At 24.8% G+C, this 21546-nt stretch overlaps 4 protein-coding genes across 7 annotated transcripts; 1 reads left to right on the top strand and 3 right to left on the bottom strand.

The window, feature by feature from the left end:
• Nucleotides 1-614: 614 nt before the first annotated feature.
• Nucleotides 615-7352, bottom strand: LOC113554504 (DENN domain-containing protein 2A-like). Its single transcript, XM_026958385.1, has 10 exons — nt 5808-7352; nt 5557-5685; nt 5344-5461; nt 3793-3986; nt 3483-3704; nt 3228-3370; nt 2440-2595; nt 1843-2038; nt 1538-1774; nt 615-997 (listed from the first exon to the last, which is right to left on the bottom strand). The coding sequence occupies exons 1-10, from the start codon at nt 6777-6779 to the stop codon at nt 752-754; spliced, it is 2613 nt and encodes an 870-aa protein (XP_026814186.1). The 5' UTR covers nt 6780-7352; the 3' UTR covers nt 615-751.
• Nucleotides 7353-7481: 129 nt separating this feature from the next.
• LOC113554505 (syntaxin-10) lies at nt 7482-10239 on the top strand. Its single transcript, XM_026958386.1, has 4 exons — nt 7482-7961; nt 8517-8722; nt 8881-8975; nt 10093-10239. The coding sequence occupies exons 1-4, from the start codon at nt 7899-7901 to the stop codon at nt 10167-10169; spliced, it is 441 nt and encodes a 146-aa protein (XP_026814187.1). The 5' UTR covers nt 7482-7898; the 3' UTR covers nt 10170-10239.
• A 747-nt stretch (nt 10240-10986) lies between these two features.
• LOC113553658 lies at nt 10987-14218 on the bottom strand. 4 transcript variants are annotated; one of them, XM_026957109.1, is made up of 6 exons: nt 13285-14218; nt 12805-12980; nt 11998-12088; nt 11666-11921; nt 11385-11585; nt 10987-11243 (listed from the first exon to the last, which is right to left on the bottom strand). In XM_026957109.1, exons 3-6 carry the CDS (start codon nt 12079-12081, stop codon nt 10987-10989), a joined length of 798 nt encoding a protein of 265 aa, XP_026812910.1. In that variant the 5' UTR covers nt 12082-12088; nt 12805-12980; nt 13285-14218. The 4 variants fall into 4 exon arrangements, with proteins under 4 accessions (XP_026812910.1, XP_026812912.1, XP_026812911.1 ...); XM_026957111.1 differs by having other exon boundaries at nt 12805-12919; nt 13285-13302; XM_026957110.1 differs by lacking the exon at nt 13285-14218 and adding an exon at nt 13021-13117 and having other exon boundaries at nt 12805-12919.
• A 1184-nt stretch (nt 14219-15402) lies between these two features.
• LOC113552756 (probable elongator complex protein 2) lies at nt 15403-21367 on the bottom strand. The gene is made up of 12 exons (XM_026955665.1): nt 21049-21367; nt 20737-20926; nt 20397-20513; nt 20030-20257; nt 19626-19883; nt 18655-18860; nt 18414-18587; nt 17213-17390; nt 16904-17050; nt 16379-16544; nt 15744-16256; nt 15403-15643 (listed from the first exon to the last, which is right to left on the bottom strand). Exons 1-12 carry the CDS (start codon nt 21187-21189, stop codon nt 15490-15492), a joined length of 2472 nt encoding a protein of 823 aa, XP_026811466.1. The 5' UTR covers nt 21190-21367; the 3' UTR covers nt 15403-15489.
• Between the last annotated feature and the right edge of the window lie 179 nt (nt 21368-21546).

Genomic DNA, 21546 nt, shown 5'->3' with positions numbered 1-21546 from the left:
AAAACTATGATATAGATTATATAAACTGTATTTTCATTTGTTTGACATTTATTTTACCTATTAAACATTATTTTTATTTTAAAATGAAGACTTATCGTGACCTAATTTTAAAGCTTACGCAACCCACTAGTTGAAGACCACTGATTTAGATCATAATATAGTAATAAACTCACTTTTTAAATTGAATAAGTTCCTGAAAAATGGTCTTGGTAATATAAATTGACATGTTTTCTAAAATTAGATTATGTCAATACAAAATGAGGTTCCTTAAGCTATGTAGGGGCACATTAATAATTAACTTTATCAGGCTGATTTGTAAAACTAAACCATCCAGGGCGTCTCCCAAACGCATATAAAAAATTTCATTCAAATCGGTCCAGCCTTTTAGGAGGAGGTTAGTGACATACACACGTACAGTAGAATTATATATATAAGATATCACCTATCAGCAAGAAAAACCACATATTTAAAAAGAACACAAAATAATATAGTGAATTAATATTATATAGTATACACTATGTTAATCATATGAGCATAAATAAAATTTAATAAATATCAATGAAATATTTTTAACAAATGAATGCTAATACAATATAAACAATATAAAAATTATCAATATTTTTAGTAATACTATTCAGTGTTTCTATTTTTCTCATACATATAACATTTTTTAGAAAATCTTGATCTTTGGTTAATATAATAATTATATTAAAATAAATTTTATCATTATAATTAAATAGTATCAATTGCTTCATGAAACTGCCCATTCTTTAATCCGATCACCAATTGCCTTCATAGACTGAAGAGTTTTTGATTTACGTTTAATTTTATTGAGCTCGCTGGAAAATTCATCACATCTGCACTCAAACACGTCTTTTTTGTCAATATTGCTATGCATTTTATTATTTAGAAATGTAGTAAACATAGCTGTTTCTGTGAACCATTCCAAAAAATTTCTATGTGCAGTATTGATACCAGCATCAATGAAAAATTGTTTCTAAAACATAATAAGACATATATTTTATAAACTGAAAACAATAAGTTTTTTTTTTTGTATAAAACGTACAAAAGATATTGATTTAAGTTTGTTGAAAATCATAATGAACTAAGCTAATTTGTAATAATTATTTAATTCACTATTAATTAAAATAAAATCATTAGTTTTATTGATTAAAAAATATGACTTTAGAGTATAAAAGTTAAAAATGTAATTTTTAATTATAATTTACATATAAACTAAATATAGATAATACTATTTGTAAATTAACTAAATTTAATATAAAATATAAATGTATTATCATAATTATTTATCTAATAACAATAACTATCAACAATAATAGCTGTTATTAATTTATTATTTTAAAATGTTTTCAACAACTAGAATGACTTTTCTCAGAATCACTTAGTGTAATACAACAATCATTATTTCTATGTTTTGTATTACAAATTTCTAACACATAATATATTTCATAGTTTCTTTCAGAAAAAATATTAATACTAAAAAGTAAAAATAGAAAAAATACTTTATCAACAATACCTGAAAATGATATTTATTTTCTGAATTTGGTAAAATAAAAGATTTATAATGACCAACTAGTTCCACAAACAATCGTATAAGAGACTCTGATGCTAAAACTGCCTTAGTTGATTGATCTAACTCCACTTTTAACCCAATAACATTTTTCAAACCTTTTGCAATTCTTGATGGTAGGACGCTATATTCATCTTTTACTTTACGCAATGCTTTGTTAGCATCCAAATCAAAAATGAAAACCTAATTAAATAACATAATTATTTGAAAAAGAAATATACATAGTCTATGTATATAAGTATAGTAGTTACTTGATCGTTTTCACTTAATTGAGAGAATATATCTGATTGATTTTCTGTTTTCAACAAACCAATAATATATGGTGTTGGAGCTTGAACAAAATCAGCAACAGATACCATTTGAGAAGGAAGAACAGATACAAGAGTATGTTGCCAAGTAAATGGATATAAGGAAGATGTAAGAGCTTCAATGCTACTTGATAGCAAACTATAAAAAAAGGATTAAAAAAATAATTTTTAAAAATCAAGTATTAAAAGTTAACAAAATATTTAATTTCTCTTAATCAATAACTAAATAAAATTATTCAAATTTAATTAAAACTGAATTTTATTATACTTTAAATTATTTAAATTTATATTTATAAGTGATCTTTTAAGCAACACAAATAACATTTTTATAGTTTACAAGTACATACATTATTAAACATACAAGATGTTCAAAAAGTTTGTAACTATATAGGTATTATTTATTAGTATTTAAATATATAAAACATTCAGGAAATAATTTTTTTATTCTAAGTTAAATAAAATGAAATTTTAAAATAATAATAGTCTAATATTTGAAAATTCTTTTTAAACATGATTAAATTATTTGATATATTTAATTACCTTATCGATTTGCTGAGGAGTATCAATTTTCTTTCTAACAACATTGTAGCTAACATTTGTATAAATGTATTTGGTTTAATAATGTTCAAAAGTTTTAGTAGATCATCTTGATCACGTAGAATATCAAATGGTATATGAAGTTCTCCATTAGTAGAACTAGAAAATGTAATTCAATATTTATATAAAAAAAATATATGGTTCATACATAAATATATAATAATATATAAAATTTAACAAATAAACACTAAAAATAAAAATAATAATATCAGAGTATTAAAAAACATCAAATCTAGACTTTTTATAAAAGTTTTAAATTTAAATCAATTATATTTTTAAAATATTTATTTATACCTTCATAATTTAGCATAAGTAATTTTAAATACAGAAAATAAAATCAATATTTGAACTTTAGACAAATAAAGAATAGAAATTATTAAAATAATTGTGGATCCTGTATAATACTGTATGCATCTAACTACTTAAAGTTTTTTAAGATTAACCATCAAGTATATAATATAACCAATATTTTAAATTAATCATTATCTATTTAAATTATATATTAAAAATAGAGATGATAGTTTAAAATTTAAAAATGTATATGGATTTTAGAAAAACATTTTTAAAATAAGAAAAATACAATTTTTGTAACTAACATCTAGATTCTAACTAAAGTTCTACAATTATAGTGTTTGTTATATTAAATTTTCCAAGACACAAAGTTGTCTTGTTCATCTTAAATAATATAATAAAATAAAACATTTTTTATTAACAACTTATTTACTACTTACAACTCGGTACAGTAACTTGCAGGTTCAAGAGGTATATAAATTGTAGAACCAAGTTCTGGAAATGGCTGATCATATAGTAATTTTATAAACATTTTCATATTGAATTCAGATAAACCATGTCTTGATTCAATTTCTTGTAATATCTGTCAAATAAATTTAAATTAATTAATATTTATGTTCTAGAAATATATTGTTTGAAATTAGAATGTTGAATAATCTAATTAAAAATGTACAGTGAAAATATTAAATACATGCCTTAAAGTAAAAACTGTTGGCTTTAATTGAAGAATATATACAATACACCAATGGTAAACAATAGGCAGCTCCTTCAGGCTGTACTCTATAACAGTACCCATAGTTACGACGACCATTTTCATCAGTAACAGTTAATGAATATGTTCTACAATCATCTGCAGTAAATGGCCAAACATGTGCATCAGGAAAACACAAATTCTCAAATTGTTCTGGTATTTCAGCCTGAGAATATAAAATAATTATTGATGATCATATATTTGTTAAAAAAGAACACTTAAATAATTATAATCTATTTAACCACAATTATTACTTGTACAGGGTATTTATGTTTAATATAAGGTAATTTTTCTTTAGTTGAACTTAAGTCTAGTCCAATTAATAAAAGTGCTTGAAATAGATGATTTTTATCATGAACAATAGTTGAACATGTTGATGTTGCTACTTGTTTAGCTACTCTACGTAAATACCCTTTACGCTCTAACGTTTGTTCACTAATATTCTTATCTAAAAAAAATTACATAAATATATATTAGAATTAACATTATGTAGATAATTTACATTTTTAATTTACTATAAAATATATTATTATAATTTATTTACAAAATTGTTTATAAAAATCTGGTTACAAAATAAATTAAAATTTCTTTGACATATTTCTTTTAATGAAATATTAAACTAAGTATAGTATATTGATTTAATAAAAGAAATGGTAGAAGTAAAAAATCATTCTACTCAGTTTTAAAGTTGAGTACTTCATTCTGATATTACAATCTATTCTATAATCTGTCCAGCAAGAGAACGCACTGATGCTGTGCAACACTCCGCGTCACCATGATATTAAAACTGGTTGGCTTATGACTGGGTATCATTGGGGAATGTGCAGAAAAACTGATTTTGGTCGGTTTGTGGCACATTCTCTCGCTGGACAGAGTATAAATGGTAATACAATAAATTTCATAAATGTTATAAACATAAACTAATTGCTATATAATAAAGTAATATTAATAATATTTGTTATCAAAGTAACGTTAAAAATGTTGCATTCAAAAAAACATAACAGTCTAAGTAATTTAAAAATGATCACTTAATAAATTATTAATTTTTAACATATTTGGATAGTTTATTTTTAGCTAAAAAGCGAAGTATATATGTATTAGGATATATAATAACACTTAAATATTACAATTAAATTTGTGATATAATTTAAACATAATTTTAAGATTCAAATAAAAATTTATCTTATAAGTACAATGCAATAACCAATAAGCATTAACAATATTAATAAAAAAAACATATGCAATTTCATTTAGTAGACTTCAAAATTGGTTTTTTTTTTTTATGAAATAGATAGTACAATAAGCAATTTTAATTTATTGACCCCTGTATAATTTCAATGAAAAATTAACTATTAAAATTTTTTTGTATACTTCATATTATACTTACAAATTTGAGATAAAACTCTAAGTAATATTGGAGTTGTTAATACAGAAAATTTCTTGTTAGTATGTTAAGTAATATAAGCTGAATAATTATAAATTATAATTGGATCAATAATACTAAGTTAAGCAGTTTTATTGGACATTAATGTAATCTACTAGTCCTTTCGGCAGCCTATTATGTGACCTATAATAGGTGCTTAATAAAATTAAAATGAAGTAGATAGATACCTACCTACATTAAACAATATATATTATCATAATCACATGTATAATAAATTGTAACAAATGAATGTATTCATTATTGTTAACTTATGTAATTATTAAGGACTCATATAATTATTTATCTAACAAATTAGTTTTAAATAAAAGAAAATTTATACATCTGAAATGGAACAAAAATAATTATAAAGTTATTTATTTACCCGTTAGATTATTTATTGAACCACTAGAACTGTCTTCACAATTAGAAATTGATTCTGAATCACTTTCATCTTGACTTTTAACAAAGGTACCATAAGCTTCATTCATTAACATTTGAATCTTAGAAAATTATATAGAATTGACAGTTATTAATTTAACTAGGTACAAATTAAATAAAAACTAATATTAAATAAATTATTTTTATAAAATAATACTTTTCTTTTATGACTCATAGTCATATTTTTGTTTGTTTTTGAATCAATTTCATCTGTAGTATCGATTTGAAAATATGGTTCAGATTCTTTCAAATTAATTTCAGAATTGTAATCTTTAATTGGTGTGGACTACAGATAAACATAACAAATATAGATTTAATATTATTTATAGGTATGATAAATGTTTTAGTAGTGGATAAATAAAAAAATCAAATAGACAATTATTATTTTAATTATTATTCAGAACTTACCATATAATGTAGATTAGATTTATCGGAATCACAAACCCGATCATTACCAATAAGCGCATTACAATTATTAACACTATCAATGTTTAGCCTTGAATTAGGTTTTAGGAATATTGGTTCATCATATATATGCTCTGTATCATTTTCATTATATGATTTTCTAGTTAAATAATTCTGTTCATCTGTATGATGTATTTTTAATGAATTGCCATACACTTTATCACTATCCAAACGATTTAAAGACTTTGCCAAATTAAATAAATTAGATTTCTTAGAACTTATATTTGAATTACAATCTTGTCCAGTAGTATTTTCATTTTTTGGTCCATATGTATGAGAGTTTTTAGTTATAAATTTTTCCAGCTTTTCCAACATAGCTTTTGGATCAGACTTAGAAATTGTATGAGATTCCATTGTACAATTATAAGGAAGATCTAAATCTATTTGTTTATCATGAGCAAATGTTCTTGGTGGCTTTTTAGGAGGCGGACCAATTGGTAAATGTGCTTTTAGTGGAAGTTCAATATTTTTTTTTAGTACTTTTGGTTTACAGCTAGTAGTATTGTTATTTTCTAATTTCTTTTTCAAACAATTTATGAGAGATTTTTTGTCAGTTAAAAGTTTATTTTTATCATCTTTTGCAAATGTGTCTAGGTATAATTTTTGATTTAAACTGTCAGTCTTATTATAACTATGAGAATCAATAGGTGTGATTTTATTACACTCGCTAGTGTTTGAAATAATACTACTAAGTTGTTTCACATTATTAGTTACCACCACGGCCTGTGAATGATCCACTACGAGTTTTCTCGAAATGTTTACATCCCGCCTGAACGCGGGAGTTCTTTTAATAATTCTTTTGTTCGCATTATTTTCGTGTCGTCTCTTGTCATCCAATCCGGGTTTCTTAGAACTTTGAAAAGATTCGAATCGTTTTGTCAATACGTCTACATTAACTACGTTCGTTTCATTCATAATTTTGATAGTATCATCGGTGAAAATGTCACATTTTATAACGAATAGTTATGAAAAAAAATAATAATAATAATAAAAATACCTCGTTGAAAGAAAAAAACAAAAAAAAAACAATTACATATTTATATTATATTATTATTTTACGGATAATTATTATAAATAGCATTCATCAACCACGTACACCGAACACAAGTGCTTAGTGCACACGAGTGAACTGAACTCTGTCATCTCTCATCTCAATGCGATGTCTAATCTACACCAATAATAACGAATTATGAAACGCGCAGCTTATTAATAAACACTATATGATAATAATTAATAATTAATAATAATTATCAACGCAACATCATTAGATATAAAAAAAAAATGAATAATTATAATATATTTATTTATACACTATCAAATTTTCGGTATATTGTATTATTATTATTATTCAATATTCGGTGTTCGCATGCACGGCGCATTGTACTATTGTTGTTACCATTAATCCTATATTGTGGTCTATTAGGTTGTTACCATTTTAATATACGACGAGTTAGACCGGTTAATGAAAAGAGATGACTGCATCACGATTCACGACTCATCAGCTGCTGTTGGTTGTATGCACGGTTTAAGATATATCTTAAACCGTGGTCGTATGTAAATTTTGTTCTACGATATGATATCAAAAAATAGATTATGTTCTATGGGTAAAACCACCTATAATGATGTGATACATTAACAATAGATAGTAGATTTTTATCATAGTGACTATTCTATAGATATATAGACCACCTGTTCGGCTGTTCATGGTTCTTTTCCATACTTTATCACTTCTATGATTTATATATTATGTTTTTCCGAACAATTTCCTTCATTCCTATTCCTTGCGTCGATTATTAACCATTGTTACTATTATTATTTTTAATAATTAGTAGTTCACAATATTTATAATATACTTATTCTATAATTAAACCTTTATTAAAATTCTGCAATTCACTTGTGTGTACCTACATCATATTTTCTTATTTCTATATAAAAACAAAAGTTTCATGTTATCCATTGGCGTTTGATTTGATAATAAACTACAGAATTAATATTTCTTTTATAAATTATTGTGATTATAATAGCAAAAAAAATATGATGCCTAGAGGAAAAAATGGTTATTCCTGGGAATTAAATTCAGGAACTCAAGATAGTGAGGTAAGATTAAGTTCATAAAAACTTGACTTATTTTAAACATGAATGATCAAACAGTGTAGGTTGATATCTTTGGAATAAAGACAACTTATTGAAGTTTATGCCACTTTACGAAATAATGGAATTAAAATTCAGTTAATAATAATTATTATTTTTTTTTTTGGTAATAATGTATATTTCAACTCTGCAGCAAGGGACATTAGTTACAGTGTCTAAATTATTACTATTTACATTATGTTACATTAATTTTGAATTTCAATTATATTTTATTTCTCAACATTTATTACTACAATTCTAAATTTGAACAACATTATTACCTCCTTAGTTTTCTTACAAGAGTGTAATTTATTTCCTAAAAAATTTCAAGTATAGCCATATGATATATAGATAATAGTTAATTGAATTGTGTTTGAACATTTGAGTTTTATATCATAATTAAAATAGGTGTACACCAAATCTAAAATCAGCTATTATATTTAATATCTTTTTTAAAAATAAAAAACTATTTAATGTACATATCACTATTTTTAGTTGTTTTAATAATTTTTATTATATTAGCCTTTGCTAGAAAGAGATATTGAAGATCCAGATGATGTGTTATTTACATCCCGCCCAAGCACATCAACATTTGTAGCTGATATGCTGAGTTCACATTCTCATAAAATGAATAATCAACACAATAAACTTGACCTCATATCTAATTCAGTAAAAACTTTGAAAAATGTTTCAGAAGATATAAGTGTTGAGTTAGATCATCAAAACATGTAAGTAGATTTTAAATTATAAGACTCCTTCAAAAATAGTTTAAATTAATCACCCTTACTTCCATCATAAATTGTTGTTTTTATATTGTGCCACATTTTCATAGAAACAATAACTTCTTTAATTAATTATATTATAAAGAAATGTTTTTTTTTTCTAGAATGCTTGAAAACTTAAGCACTGAATTAGACAAAACTGAATCAAGATTAGATATGGTATCAAAAAAGGTGGCACAAGTTCTACAATTGTCTGATGGTAATATTTTAATTAATTTTTTTTAATTTTTACTTTTAAAATTTAAAAATAATATACACACATCTAAATCTTAAGAACAATGAGGGATTCATAACACCGTACACATAGTTTGGGAATAGATATATCTCAATATGCCTTGCCTTTAGGTATTTTTAGGATGAGTCGAAAGTACTGTAGTATAGCTTGCATATTATCCAAGGCAATGATTATATTTTGGTGAGCCTAACCAAGCAATTCTGACTTACCAAATCATGTTTTGGGAACGTACAAAGCTTTACTTATCAAAATCCTCAGTACAGTCTCAAACCCTCTGCAATAAAAGCCAGCTTTAAAAATCTTTTAACTTCTATTTTATTTCCTTTAATTCTCAATACTATTGAATACCTTTGAATGTTTTACCAAGAGGATTTTTCTTGACCTCTTTTGTTCAATTATCTATATGTGATTATTATGTATTTATATGTGATATTTATTATGAATGTATTATTAATTTATTTTTTCAAACCTCTTCATACATTTTAATGTTTGATTGCCATTAACTATTCAATAAATTTTTATTAAACTGTCTAATAAGAAAACCATTAAGATAAGGGAACATGAACAATATATATAAAAAATAAATATACTATTTTTATTATTTAAATATTTTGTATAGAACAATAATAATATATTATACCCAAGATGAGAGTTAAATTATAATTTTAATACCTGTTTTTTTGTGTACATATATTTACAATATATATAATTTTTTGTACATTCCAGCATTGGCAAAACGCACTTAAAATAATCTATTTCTATAAATTTTAATAAATATTAGTACCAGTAATACTAACACTTAGTTATAGTTTGCAACTTTCATGTTGGCACCCGCCCACCCCTAAATCTTACACACGTTAATTTCGCCACTGCGAACCAGTGCAGCTTACATGTTATGACACAAATACCTGATGAATTGAATGAACTTAAAATGTAAAAACTTATTTTTATTAGAGTATATTTTGATTAATAGTAACAATTATTAAATTAAAAATAGATTAGAATAAAATATGTTATTTCATTATTAGACAATTATATCCCTCAGTTATGTATCATATTAACAATGTACTTTTTGTTATAGATAGAAGACAATGGATGGCAATTGGGATTTTAGTTGGTATTATTTTAATAACCATAATTCTTTTAATAATTTTGTAAATTATGTTCAAACATTATATTTGGTAAAAAAGACTGATTTTATTTGTATAATATTTACTTTTCACATAAAATATATTAACATATTATGATAAATGTGACATAGTGCCTACATTTTAATATTCAAGAATCTAGTCCAAATTATATTATCACTTAATTTATTGTTTTTCTGAATATATTTTATTTTATATCTTTAAATATCATAATAATATAATATTAACAATGATGAAATTAATAAACTGTTTTTGATTGTTTAGCAATTTGTATAATTTGTCAAAAGATGTGTATAAAATATGTTGATGTACTATTTAATTTTACCTTTATATTAGTTTTATAATCTTCTTTTTGGGTGTTAAACTACTTAAATCTCTAATACCTTTCACCTTCTCTATTTTTTATGCGGTACTCTATTCACACTGATATTTAATATGGGATTTATTTTCAATAAATTTCTTAATAGCATGAAAAAATTTCCAAGGTATTGTTTACCTGATATTCACTAACATAATACACCTCTTATTTTAACATTTTCTATTTAATAAAGTGATGGAAAAATAAATACATGTAATACATTTTTAAGGTATTTTAAAATATATTACTTTTATTTTGTAATTATTTAATTTAAATCACACACACACTTAATAACTAATATTTTGTTATTCAGTATAAATTAATAAATATACTTAATACATCATATTGATAGTAAGAATTCTGTAATCTGCTATTAATATGCATAAGTCAAAATATAGATAAAATTAAATAGATAACAATAATTTTTATGAAATAAATATAAAATTAGTCAATTTATAATATACTAGTATCATTGATCAATACCATATTTATAATTGAAATTACATGAATATGGATCAGCATATTGAGATAAATTATGTTCTCTATAATACACAATGTATTGAGGATAAAATTCATAATCATTAAATTTTACATAAACCATACCATTTGTTGATTTAGCCGTATCATAAAAATTAGGTATAACATTTAAATTATAATTGACGCTGACATCTTTAATTCTTTGAACTAAAACTCGACAAATTATAAATGCTCGCTCAATTGAAATTTCTAAAAAAAAAAAAATTGCTAATAAATTAATAAAACAGGAACGACTTTAGACTTTAAAATATATAAATACATAAATAGTAATATTTAAACAATAGATCACACTATTATAGCTGCATTAAAAAATAATAATAATTAACTCACCACAATTAAAATCATGCCTCGATGGAACAAAAGGTTCAGCAAAATTATCGTCAGTAATATGGTCCATAAGCCATTTGGTTGCACATTCTAAACCTTGATTATAAGTATAAAATAATGCTCGTTTGACTGCTTCTCTAGGAAAACCCATATTAATAAGTATTTGCATTACATTTTCATCATAGTCTATTGCAGAAAGTGATCCTGGTTTAAGAATAAATATATTTTAATAAAAGTACAAAATTTAATTTGATTGCATTAAATAAAATGTATCAATTAACTACCTTGAGCACATGATGCATATTTGTTGGCATACAAAGGACAATATGAAAAACATACACCTTTTCCATATCGACAACGACTTGTGAAACGCCAGTCTAAATTATTTTCAGCAATTGATTGAACATTTTTAGTGGCTGTAACGTGATATAAAAGCCATTCGTTTACCATTATATTTTTATTATTTACTTCCATTTCATTTTTTCTTAATGTGTATAAGCCCCAAAGCAGTGGATTTTGTACTTTATAAACACTTATAACCTGAAATTAGTATAATTAAATGATTCATAAAAATATATGATTAATACATGAGTAATAAATTTTCATTTAAACTTACATCAAAAAGATCATATAAATATCTAATTTCTTCAACTTCGTACAATTCTGAATCAACTACTGGTTCAATAGAATAATCATTCATGATTGAGCTATAATTAATATTGCTCATACAAAAACCAAAATTTAATAATAATAATATTAATTTAATAAATGTGCATAAGATAATCAAAAATTAAATTAATATTTGTTGTTTTAAAAAACTTTAATGCTACAACCCAAATGCACAAAAATAAAGTGTATTTTATCATATAGTTATTATTATTTATAAAGCTTTTACAGTGATATTATTATAAGTTAAAATTACATATTTATAAATTGTAATTAGTATACAACTGTAACTTATGTATACTTAAATTATAATTAAGTACCTTAAATTTGAAGCCCACAATTTTTAAATAGTTCAAGGTTAGGTTAGGATCACTATCGGTTTTGAAATATACAAACACTAGGTATTTAGGTATTTAAAAAAATAATATATAATGAGCATTAAATTTTAAACTGAAATCTATGTGTAATATAGTGTAATGGGTACAATATTGTTTAGGGTATATAAATTATCTTTGCGCTTTTATACCACTACTAAGGTTCAAAAATGCAAAACAAACTTTTGGTTTTGGTGAATCGAAAAAAATAGACAATTTACATTTTTGGGTTTCATCGCAAAGCCATAGTTTAACGATTAATGACTAACCCAATCCTTATAATATATGATGACATGATGTTATACTAAAAATTGATAATAATCAGAGTAATTTAATAAATACCTAACATCGTTAAAAAAATAAAACAAATTTAATTTACGTACCTAATGCCAATATAATATTTTGAGACGCAGACGTGCAATACAATCAGAACAGTTAGTAGATTACTACTTCTTTATAAGTATATAATCGAAAACCGTGTCGTCCATCAATTGACCACTTTGAAGTTAGGTAGAATTTGGAATTGATGTAAATACCATGTAACACAAACAAATATTCGCTAGCAATGGAAAAATTGAAAATAACATTATACTATATACTTTGATTTTTGAATTTGATGTATACCAATGAATTGAATCCGACAGAATGTCAATGTGTTAATGTAATATTATTAACTAATAACTACTTATAAAGTAAATTATAATGTTTATAGTTATATTACTTTTATTATTAGATATTAGATGAATATAATTATTAATTATATTTATTTTATTGTATTATTGTAACGGTTTAAGTTACTATAGTGATAATGATGGAAATTCCTAAAATAAGAGTTTATTTTTGTTTAAAATGACAAGACTTACATTTAAATTACTGAAATGATTTGACTATTTGAGCAATCGCTCAATCCGGAAAATCATGTTACGCAAATACAAAATTGAAAATATTAATAAATATTGTTTAATATGAAAATGTTTTTTCCGATGGACCGATAAGTAACAATGCTGATTTATTTATGTCAAATTATATAATATTATAAGCTATAAATAGATGGATAACGCAATCATAATTCATAAAGGTTTAAGGCATACTTATCATATTCACTATATCAGTCATGAGTCATGAGTCGCACAACGGCACAACTGCAAGATGTGTAAGACTCTCAAGAAAAGTGTACAACCGACGAATGACGTCTTACAATAAACCCTGCTAGCTGGCAGCTGCAAAAAGAATTCCGAGATCCGAGCGTATTAATGCTAATAAAGGGTTACATAGATAGATAATTAATTTAAATTTAAATTTATTTATTCAAATTATAGAAATTAAAAGTATAAAATAATTGGGAGATTTTGTCCTCTTCTCTGTTCCATCCAAGGAAAGAACATGCTGTGCCATGACGAAAATCGGTGTTGTGGCTACGTGACACGTCGACATCCTTAATGAAATATATGGTCACTGAATTTTCCTATAATTCTATGTCGGGGTACGCATAAAACATAATTGGGTCGTCTTGAAATCGAGTTTTATAGATCCTTTTTAATTCATTAACTCTATTATAATTTATTTTCATTCTTTGCACTACAACTGCAGCGTCTTGTCGCGGCCAGCAGTGGAATAATAGGTACCTTTATCACTTGCATTACTGCCACAATTATCTATACAGGTTGGAGTTTGCAAATCGTGACCTAATCGTTTGTTGAAGTGGCAACTATAGGAAACCGTGATCACTACTTAACCGTCAATCTCCATCTAAAGAAAAGTCTAATGCACGGGTTTTAAACTTGTAACCAATTTTTCGATTCATATAGGTACCACCATTTTGTAATTAGTTTAAAAAAAGTTCATGTATTAGTAATGGGTTCCTAGCCCTAAAAACATTTTTTCTTGGGGTAATTTTGTTTAAAAAAAATGTATTATCAGATGTATATTTTGTTAGTTTTAAATGAATTTTGATGAAACACAAGCTATAAGCAGCTTATTTAATTGTATTCGTCCATTAATATATTAATATATTTTTCCCATAACCCCATGTACTCTGTTGTGAATTGATTGAATTCTTAATTATGTTAAATAATCTTTCATTACTTTCATTTTCATCTTTCACAACTGTACGTCTGAATCTATATTGATGTGAATATTGAAAGTAATTGGAATGATCAATGAGCTACAAAATATGTTTGACTTTGAGTTCCAAACATTAATCAATTTTTTTATTTACAAAATTAAAAAAAAAATAAAAATGTTTTCCCATACCGTTAATATTTTTGAACAACGCGTGCTAATAGATTTTTCGTTTATTGGATAATTTAACCAATCACAAAATTGTTTATAATATACATAACTAAGTATTGTTTTTTTACAGTGATTTATGATCATGAGACACTATGTGGATACAAAATTAAGGATGGTTGTAGACTTGTATTAAAACTTGTCATCCAAAAAATCTGACTTTCATAGGCATACAATATGGTAATAATTATCAATTTAACATTAGATTCCATCATTTGGATATAGATGATGAGGATTATTAAATTACTGACTTTAAAAAACAAGTAAAGGTACTTACAGACTTTCAGTATTTACCAACTAATGATTATACTTATTAAATAGCTATTACTTGATAATTTATTTAGTCTTAAATATAATACGAGTATAAGTAATTAAATGGGTTTTAAAATAATCATAAATTATTATAATAGCTGACATTTAATAATAATTTCAACCTTTAGGTATGCTTAATATTAAGCTTAAAGTTTGATTTGTATTATAACATGCTACTATACAAAAACAAAATTTAATACACGTGAGATTTGGCTTTATAGTGAGATTGTCATTTAAATTTTTGATTGACTTTAAAATGATTGATTAATGATTTAGGATTTTATTTTATGACACAATGTTTGAATGCTATAAATCAAAAACTCCAAGTTCTAGTAAAACAATTTTGTTAAAGTTAGTTAGCTTATTGATATTTAATTAATTTGAGAAAAATACACACACACACACATATATATATATATATACATAACAATAATTGTAAAATTAATTTAATTTACACAATAATACAATTAAGAAATTTTTTTTAAAAATATATCATAAATTCTAACCATCATGTCTGCACCACAAGACGCCATTTGTAGAACACCTTCTCTGTATCTCAAATCAGTCTTGCACAGTAATGGTTGAAACTTAATTTTTTTCACTGTTAAATGATGACTAAATCTAAAATCGTAAGATTTAAGGAAACAATATGCATTTAAAGGAACATACAACATTTATTTTATATTATAAATTATTGGCATTAGCCTATGGAAAAGGATACTCGTTGATTAAATCAGCAACTTTAACCCAAGGTGTAATAGATTTTTCTTCATAACTCCATTTATACAAACTAATACTTCCACAATCAGCACCAACAGCCAAAAAATAAGTTTTTTTACATTCACTAATTAGTGTTGGAGCAAAGGCTACAGCTGTAAAACTCTTTTCTGATACTATTAAAGGATCGATTTTGGCACAATAAGTTATTTTATTGTCAATACGTTGATCATTTTGACCCCAAATTACTAATTTTCCATCTCTAGATCCAGTTGCAAAATATACAGAATCATGAGTCCAGGCACAACACCATATTATTCTTGTATGAATACCAGTGTTTTTATCTGATTTACTTATGATAATAAACGAATTTGTATCAATATCATATTCGAATAATGACCAAGTACGATCACGTGAAACAGAGAGAAGATTCTTACTGTCTGGTGAAAAAGCCAATTGAGTCACAGTTAAATTATGTGATTCTAATTTTTGTACCTGTTGAAAATTTTCTGTATTCCTAAAAAATACAAAATAAGAAATTAGTCCATACGTTTTTAGAATGTTCTTGATTTTTGTACTAATTAAATTTTATATTAAATATATTGTTAGTTATTACATAATTAATTTTATTTAAATTACCATATTATAATAGAAGCTAGCTCTAAAGAGGTTGCTTTTGCTGCCGAAGCTAACCATTTATGATTAGATGAAGATGCTAAACAGTAAACTTCATAAACGTGACCATAAAGTTTTTGAATTTCAGGCCATAATGTATTTTGAATTAAATCTTCTTCAGTTGGAGGTTCTAATATAAAATAATATTGTATAACATGAGTTTAATTAATTTTAAAAATGTATAAAAAGTATATGTTATATTGGAAATGAGAATGGTACATAACAATAAAAATATCGTCTAAATTTTAAATAAAAATAAATTGTTCTTTAAAAATCCATACATATACAATATACATATACAATTTTAAGAGTGCCCAGAATCAATCTCCTACAAATATTTTAAGACTAATGTTTTTCATTAATTACAAATGTTCAATAACAACTCAAATTCTATTAAATATCTTTGTATTTTAAACTACTAAGAAATTTACTAAGAATACAAAAAACTATAATCTACATATGTAAATTATATTTTTTTTAAATACTTACGATTTAATGATAAAGGATTAAAATAATGTTCAGGATAATCTTTCTTTTTTGGTTGATTAGTAATATTTTTACAGTCATCTTCAGATACTGCTTTATTTGATAACCCAAGAGATGGAACAGAAGCGCCAAGTGGACATTTTGTAATATCTTAAAAATATTTAATAGTACAAATGTACAATATTATTTTACAATATTATATTTATTATGGTTATAAATATATAACCATGTTATTGAATTCAAAAATAACCGAATCAATATTAATATAAAATTTAAAACAATTCATATTTTTAATAGCAAAACTATATTTACCGACAGAGTCAAAATTAATTTTAGATAGTTGACTCATATTTTCTAAAAAGTTGTAAGGTGCTTGAAATGCTCTAATAACTTTTTCCTCAGCTGATGATACAAAACTTACATTCGACAACATAGCAACACTAGACATATTATATCCATGAACTTGTGGTCGCGCCATTTCATGCCAATTCTAAAACAAATATTGAATACATATTGTTGAGAATTAATTTTGTTAAAACTTCTTTCATATATAATTTAAGAATCATGTTGATAGTGCTATTCATTAAAAACTAGTTACAATGTCACATGCTTTAGTAGTACAAATATGGAGGTTAAAAATATTTTGCTTATAAGCATTAAAATTAATGTGTATAAGACAGTAAAATTATATTAACTCCAATCTACAAAAGAACGACCGTAATCTGCGCATCGATACTGACAGTTTGTTAGTACCACCAGCCAGATTTTTCTCCAACATAGTTTCATTCCCACTAAACGGTGAATCGGTGGTATGCATACAATGGCTTACAAAAACACATAGCAAATGTATTATGTCGCCACATTGGTTATATTATTGTATAGTACATAATATACAAGCAATTTTCTTTTATTATTAACATAATAAATGGGAGATATTATTGTTTGAATGAATAAAAATAAAAATATATTGAATATATAATGTATCACATTAAATCACTACTACTGTTACATATACAAGACTGTTAATGATACCTTTTGGTAATGTTTACATTGCCGAACAACTTTCGATTAATATGGTTTGGTACATAGAAAGGGGATCAATTCACAGAAACGGACCAGTTTATAAAGTCGTTCTCATGTAAGTCAACGCATAAGTTTAAAGATAATTCTGAAAGGTTACCTTATATACAGTAAAATCCTATTACAATAAACTCCAGGGGACTGAATTTTTTTTTTGTTATAATTGAAATGTTGTTTTAACGAAAATTCGAATAAGCTCTTTAAAAGCCCTGCTTTTGGGCAGGGGACTTTCGTTATAGCAAGATTTTTTGTTGTATTGGTATTCGTTGTAATGGGAATTTACTGTATTACTTAATTAAATACTGAGAATTTATATGTTTGAACTACTTGTATGGCCCTTCATCTGAATTCAGCATTTTTTACATAATTAATAAAAATACATAATATGACTATATGAGCTAATAAATTTGTAATTAGATATGAAATAACTTACACCAGAATGTAAATTGTTAGATGGTTTTGATTTCAACCATTGTGCATGGATTCTAGAAGTTTGGTCAGAACCTACAGAAACAATATATTTGCCTTCTGGATCCCAAGTAATATCTTCAACAGATCCAAAATGACCTCCAATTGTAACTCCAGGAGTCCAACTTCCATTATTATTCTAGAGTTCAAATACCAATAAATAAAAGATGTTTAATTAGTTTTCATAATTTATTTTTATTGCATACTTTTGTCCATAGATGAAATGATCCATTGTGTCCTTGAGCTAAAATACTATTACCATCAGGAGAAAATTTTCCACCATAAAACCCTAATGTATTACCGCCAACTTCCCCCAATCTTATTAAATCAACCCAAAGACCGCTGTTTTCATCATAAGCCCAAACCGCCAATGTTTTATCCATAGAAACTGAAAGTAACTCCATTTTTTGTTCTGAAATATAATATAGGTATAACATAATATAATTAGTGTTTGGCCTGTTTTTATATAATAAGAAATTTGTAAAAATGTTTAGCTGTTTTTTAAGAAAATCAATTAGATTCTTTTTTGTAACAAATTGTAAAAAAAAAAGGAAATGATGAAAATAAGAAATAAAAATTATCCTTTCATAAGTTTATATTATATTAGATTTGAGTAAAAAGTTTTGTAACTTCATAAAATAACATTCTTTAATACTTGAAATTTATTTATTTGATAGGATTTATATTATTTTAAGATAGGGATTTTAAAGTTTTATGATTTTACAGGATGATGTTTAATATGTACACTAAGTTTTGGCAATATTAAAAAATATATCATAAAATAAAGTTAGTGATATACTGATATACCTATTACCTAAGCAAATAGACCGTTTTCGTTCAGAATTATTTTCATATATAATGATATATAATTTAATTCAATTTTAACAGACTTATATGATAGTAACCATTCGACATTTAATAAATAGCACAGCGGTACTCACTTACCTTTTTATTTATTGGAATACTCCAAAAAAAAAATTCTGTTTCAAAATATGAAATTAAAAATGTATTTTGTCATTAAAAAATTAAAAATGAGTGTTGTCTGATAAAATAATCACACTGTATAGTTAAATCTTTTAATCTTATAATATAATTTTGAAATTTAAAAAAAATTTTGTGTACCATAGATTGGGAAACATTGCTATAGTTAACTATAATTAATTTTCTTTAAATTTACCCATGCAAAAATTAGGTTTCCAGTGCACTCCATAAATCCACCCATCGTGTCCTGATATAACAGTTTCTGATTGAATCACATAAACACAGTCAGAACCATCTTGTTTAGTAACATTAAAAGTTTTACTCTCTAATTTTAATGTATCATCAAATTCTTTATTTGATTTGTAAGTGTTATAACTTTCTTCCATTGTAAATTTCCATAATCTTATCACAGAATCCTGAGAACCACTTGCAAGAAGTAGATTCCCTAAATTATCTAAAAATATATTTTATGTAAGCTGTTTGATGTGCATATATTTTGTTAAAACATATTTATATATATTATGTAAATATGTAATGATCATACATTCAAAAAAAATTATAACTAATTTTGTAAAATTTATAATCATACACAGTATTTACCCTCAGATATAAAATCTAATGAACGAACCCAATCTTCATGACCTATTAAAGAATGGCTAGGAACAAACACTGAATCACCATTACTAAAATCATTCATGTACAATTGTATTTTGCTATTTGATAAACCACATGCTAATAGAAGACAATTTGTGTTGGATAACAATGTTATTTTTAGAGACAAACATAATATACTATCAAAATCAATAGTCTGAACACATTGAGATGTATCTGAAAATAAATAATTCATCAGCACTGATATTTAGAACAAATACATGTAAATCGTCATAAATAATTGCCGATTTTCAAATGATGAAGTGAACTTTAAGTTAAGAGATACACTAAAATCCTTAAATAATAAAATACTTACTTTCATTTTTATTTTTAACCCAAACTTTAACAGTACAATCACCAGCAGCAGTTACAATAATAAGCATCTGATTAACAAGTCTTATGGCATCACTTATCGTAACAACATCAGAATGTCCTAAATACAAATTATTAAATATAAATTATATATACATTAATTAATTACCTAACTTTGTCAAGAAATAATTAACTAATATTGAATTGATTTATAAAACTAGGGGGTTCAGTCATATCATCAATAAACATTGAAGATACTTCTATAAACTCAATTTTTTGATAGGGACAATTTGTCTGTTTACCATACTTATCATAAAATATAAATTAGCCATGAGAATAATTACCAATTAGTCTTTCATAGACTTTATAGGATCCTGTAGGATGAATATCTTCCCATAATATAGCTGTATTATCAGTTGAACAAGAAACAAAGTCTTGTTGGCAACAGCTGTCTACAGTTTGTACCCATTTAACACTATTTACACGTTTTGTATGTGCAACAAATAAAGAAATAACTCGTCCATCACTTTCATTCTGAAATCATATTATTGATGACATTAAAAACAATATTTATTTTTATTGATTATTTTTTTTAATAATTCAGTTTATGTGTTAGTTTTAAATAAAAACATTAATTATTGTTTCAATAAACTTACAGTTATTTGAGGATCATATAAATGGATAGCATTACAAGCACCATAAATTACTAATCCATTAACACCCCAATCTAAACAATTTGGTGTGCTGTTTACAGCAGAAGACACATACACTGTCTTAATTTGTTCAAATGTGTCCATTTTTTTATATCAAAATATAATAACTAATTAAAAAAAAAAATGTGCAACACATATAATAATTAATAGTAGCTACTGTTAATAATTACGATCAGGTTTAAATTTGAAATTTAATATGAATTATTTGCTACTGTATATAGGATAAACTTTGTATATAACACAACAGATCATCCTTCCGGCTTCCATAGATAAAAAAAATAATAGAGCACGTGTTCAATGATATTTTTTTAGTTATTATCAGTATTCAGTAACGATGGTAATAAGGTAATAACACGGTTCGAAAGGAATGCAACACCACAGATATAGATATTCTATGTTCATACGTCATACCAGCTGTGTAATGCAATCCCAGAATAAATC

Source organism: Rhopalosiphum maidis, chromosome 2 (genome assembly GCF_003676215.2).
Source record: "Rhopalosiphum maidis isolate BTI-1 chromosome 2, ASM367621v3, whole genome shotgun sequence".
NCBI lineage: Eukaryota > Metazoa > Arthropoda > Insecta > Hemiptera > Aphididae > Rhopalosiphum > Rhopalosiphum maidis.
The sequence above is the reverse complement of the archived record's forward strand: the minus strand, read 5'-3'. Positions and strand labels throughout refer to the sequence as shown.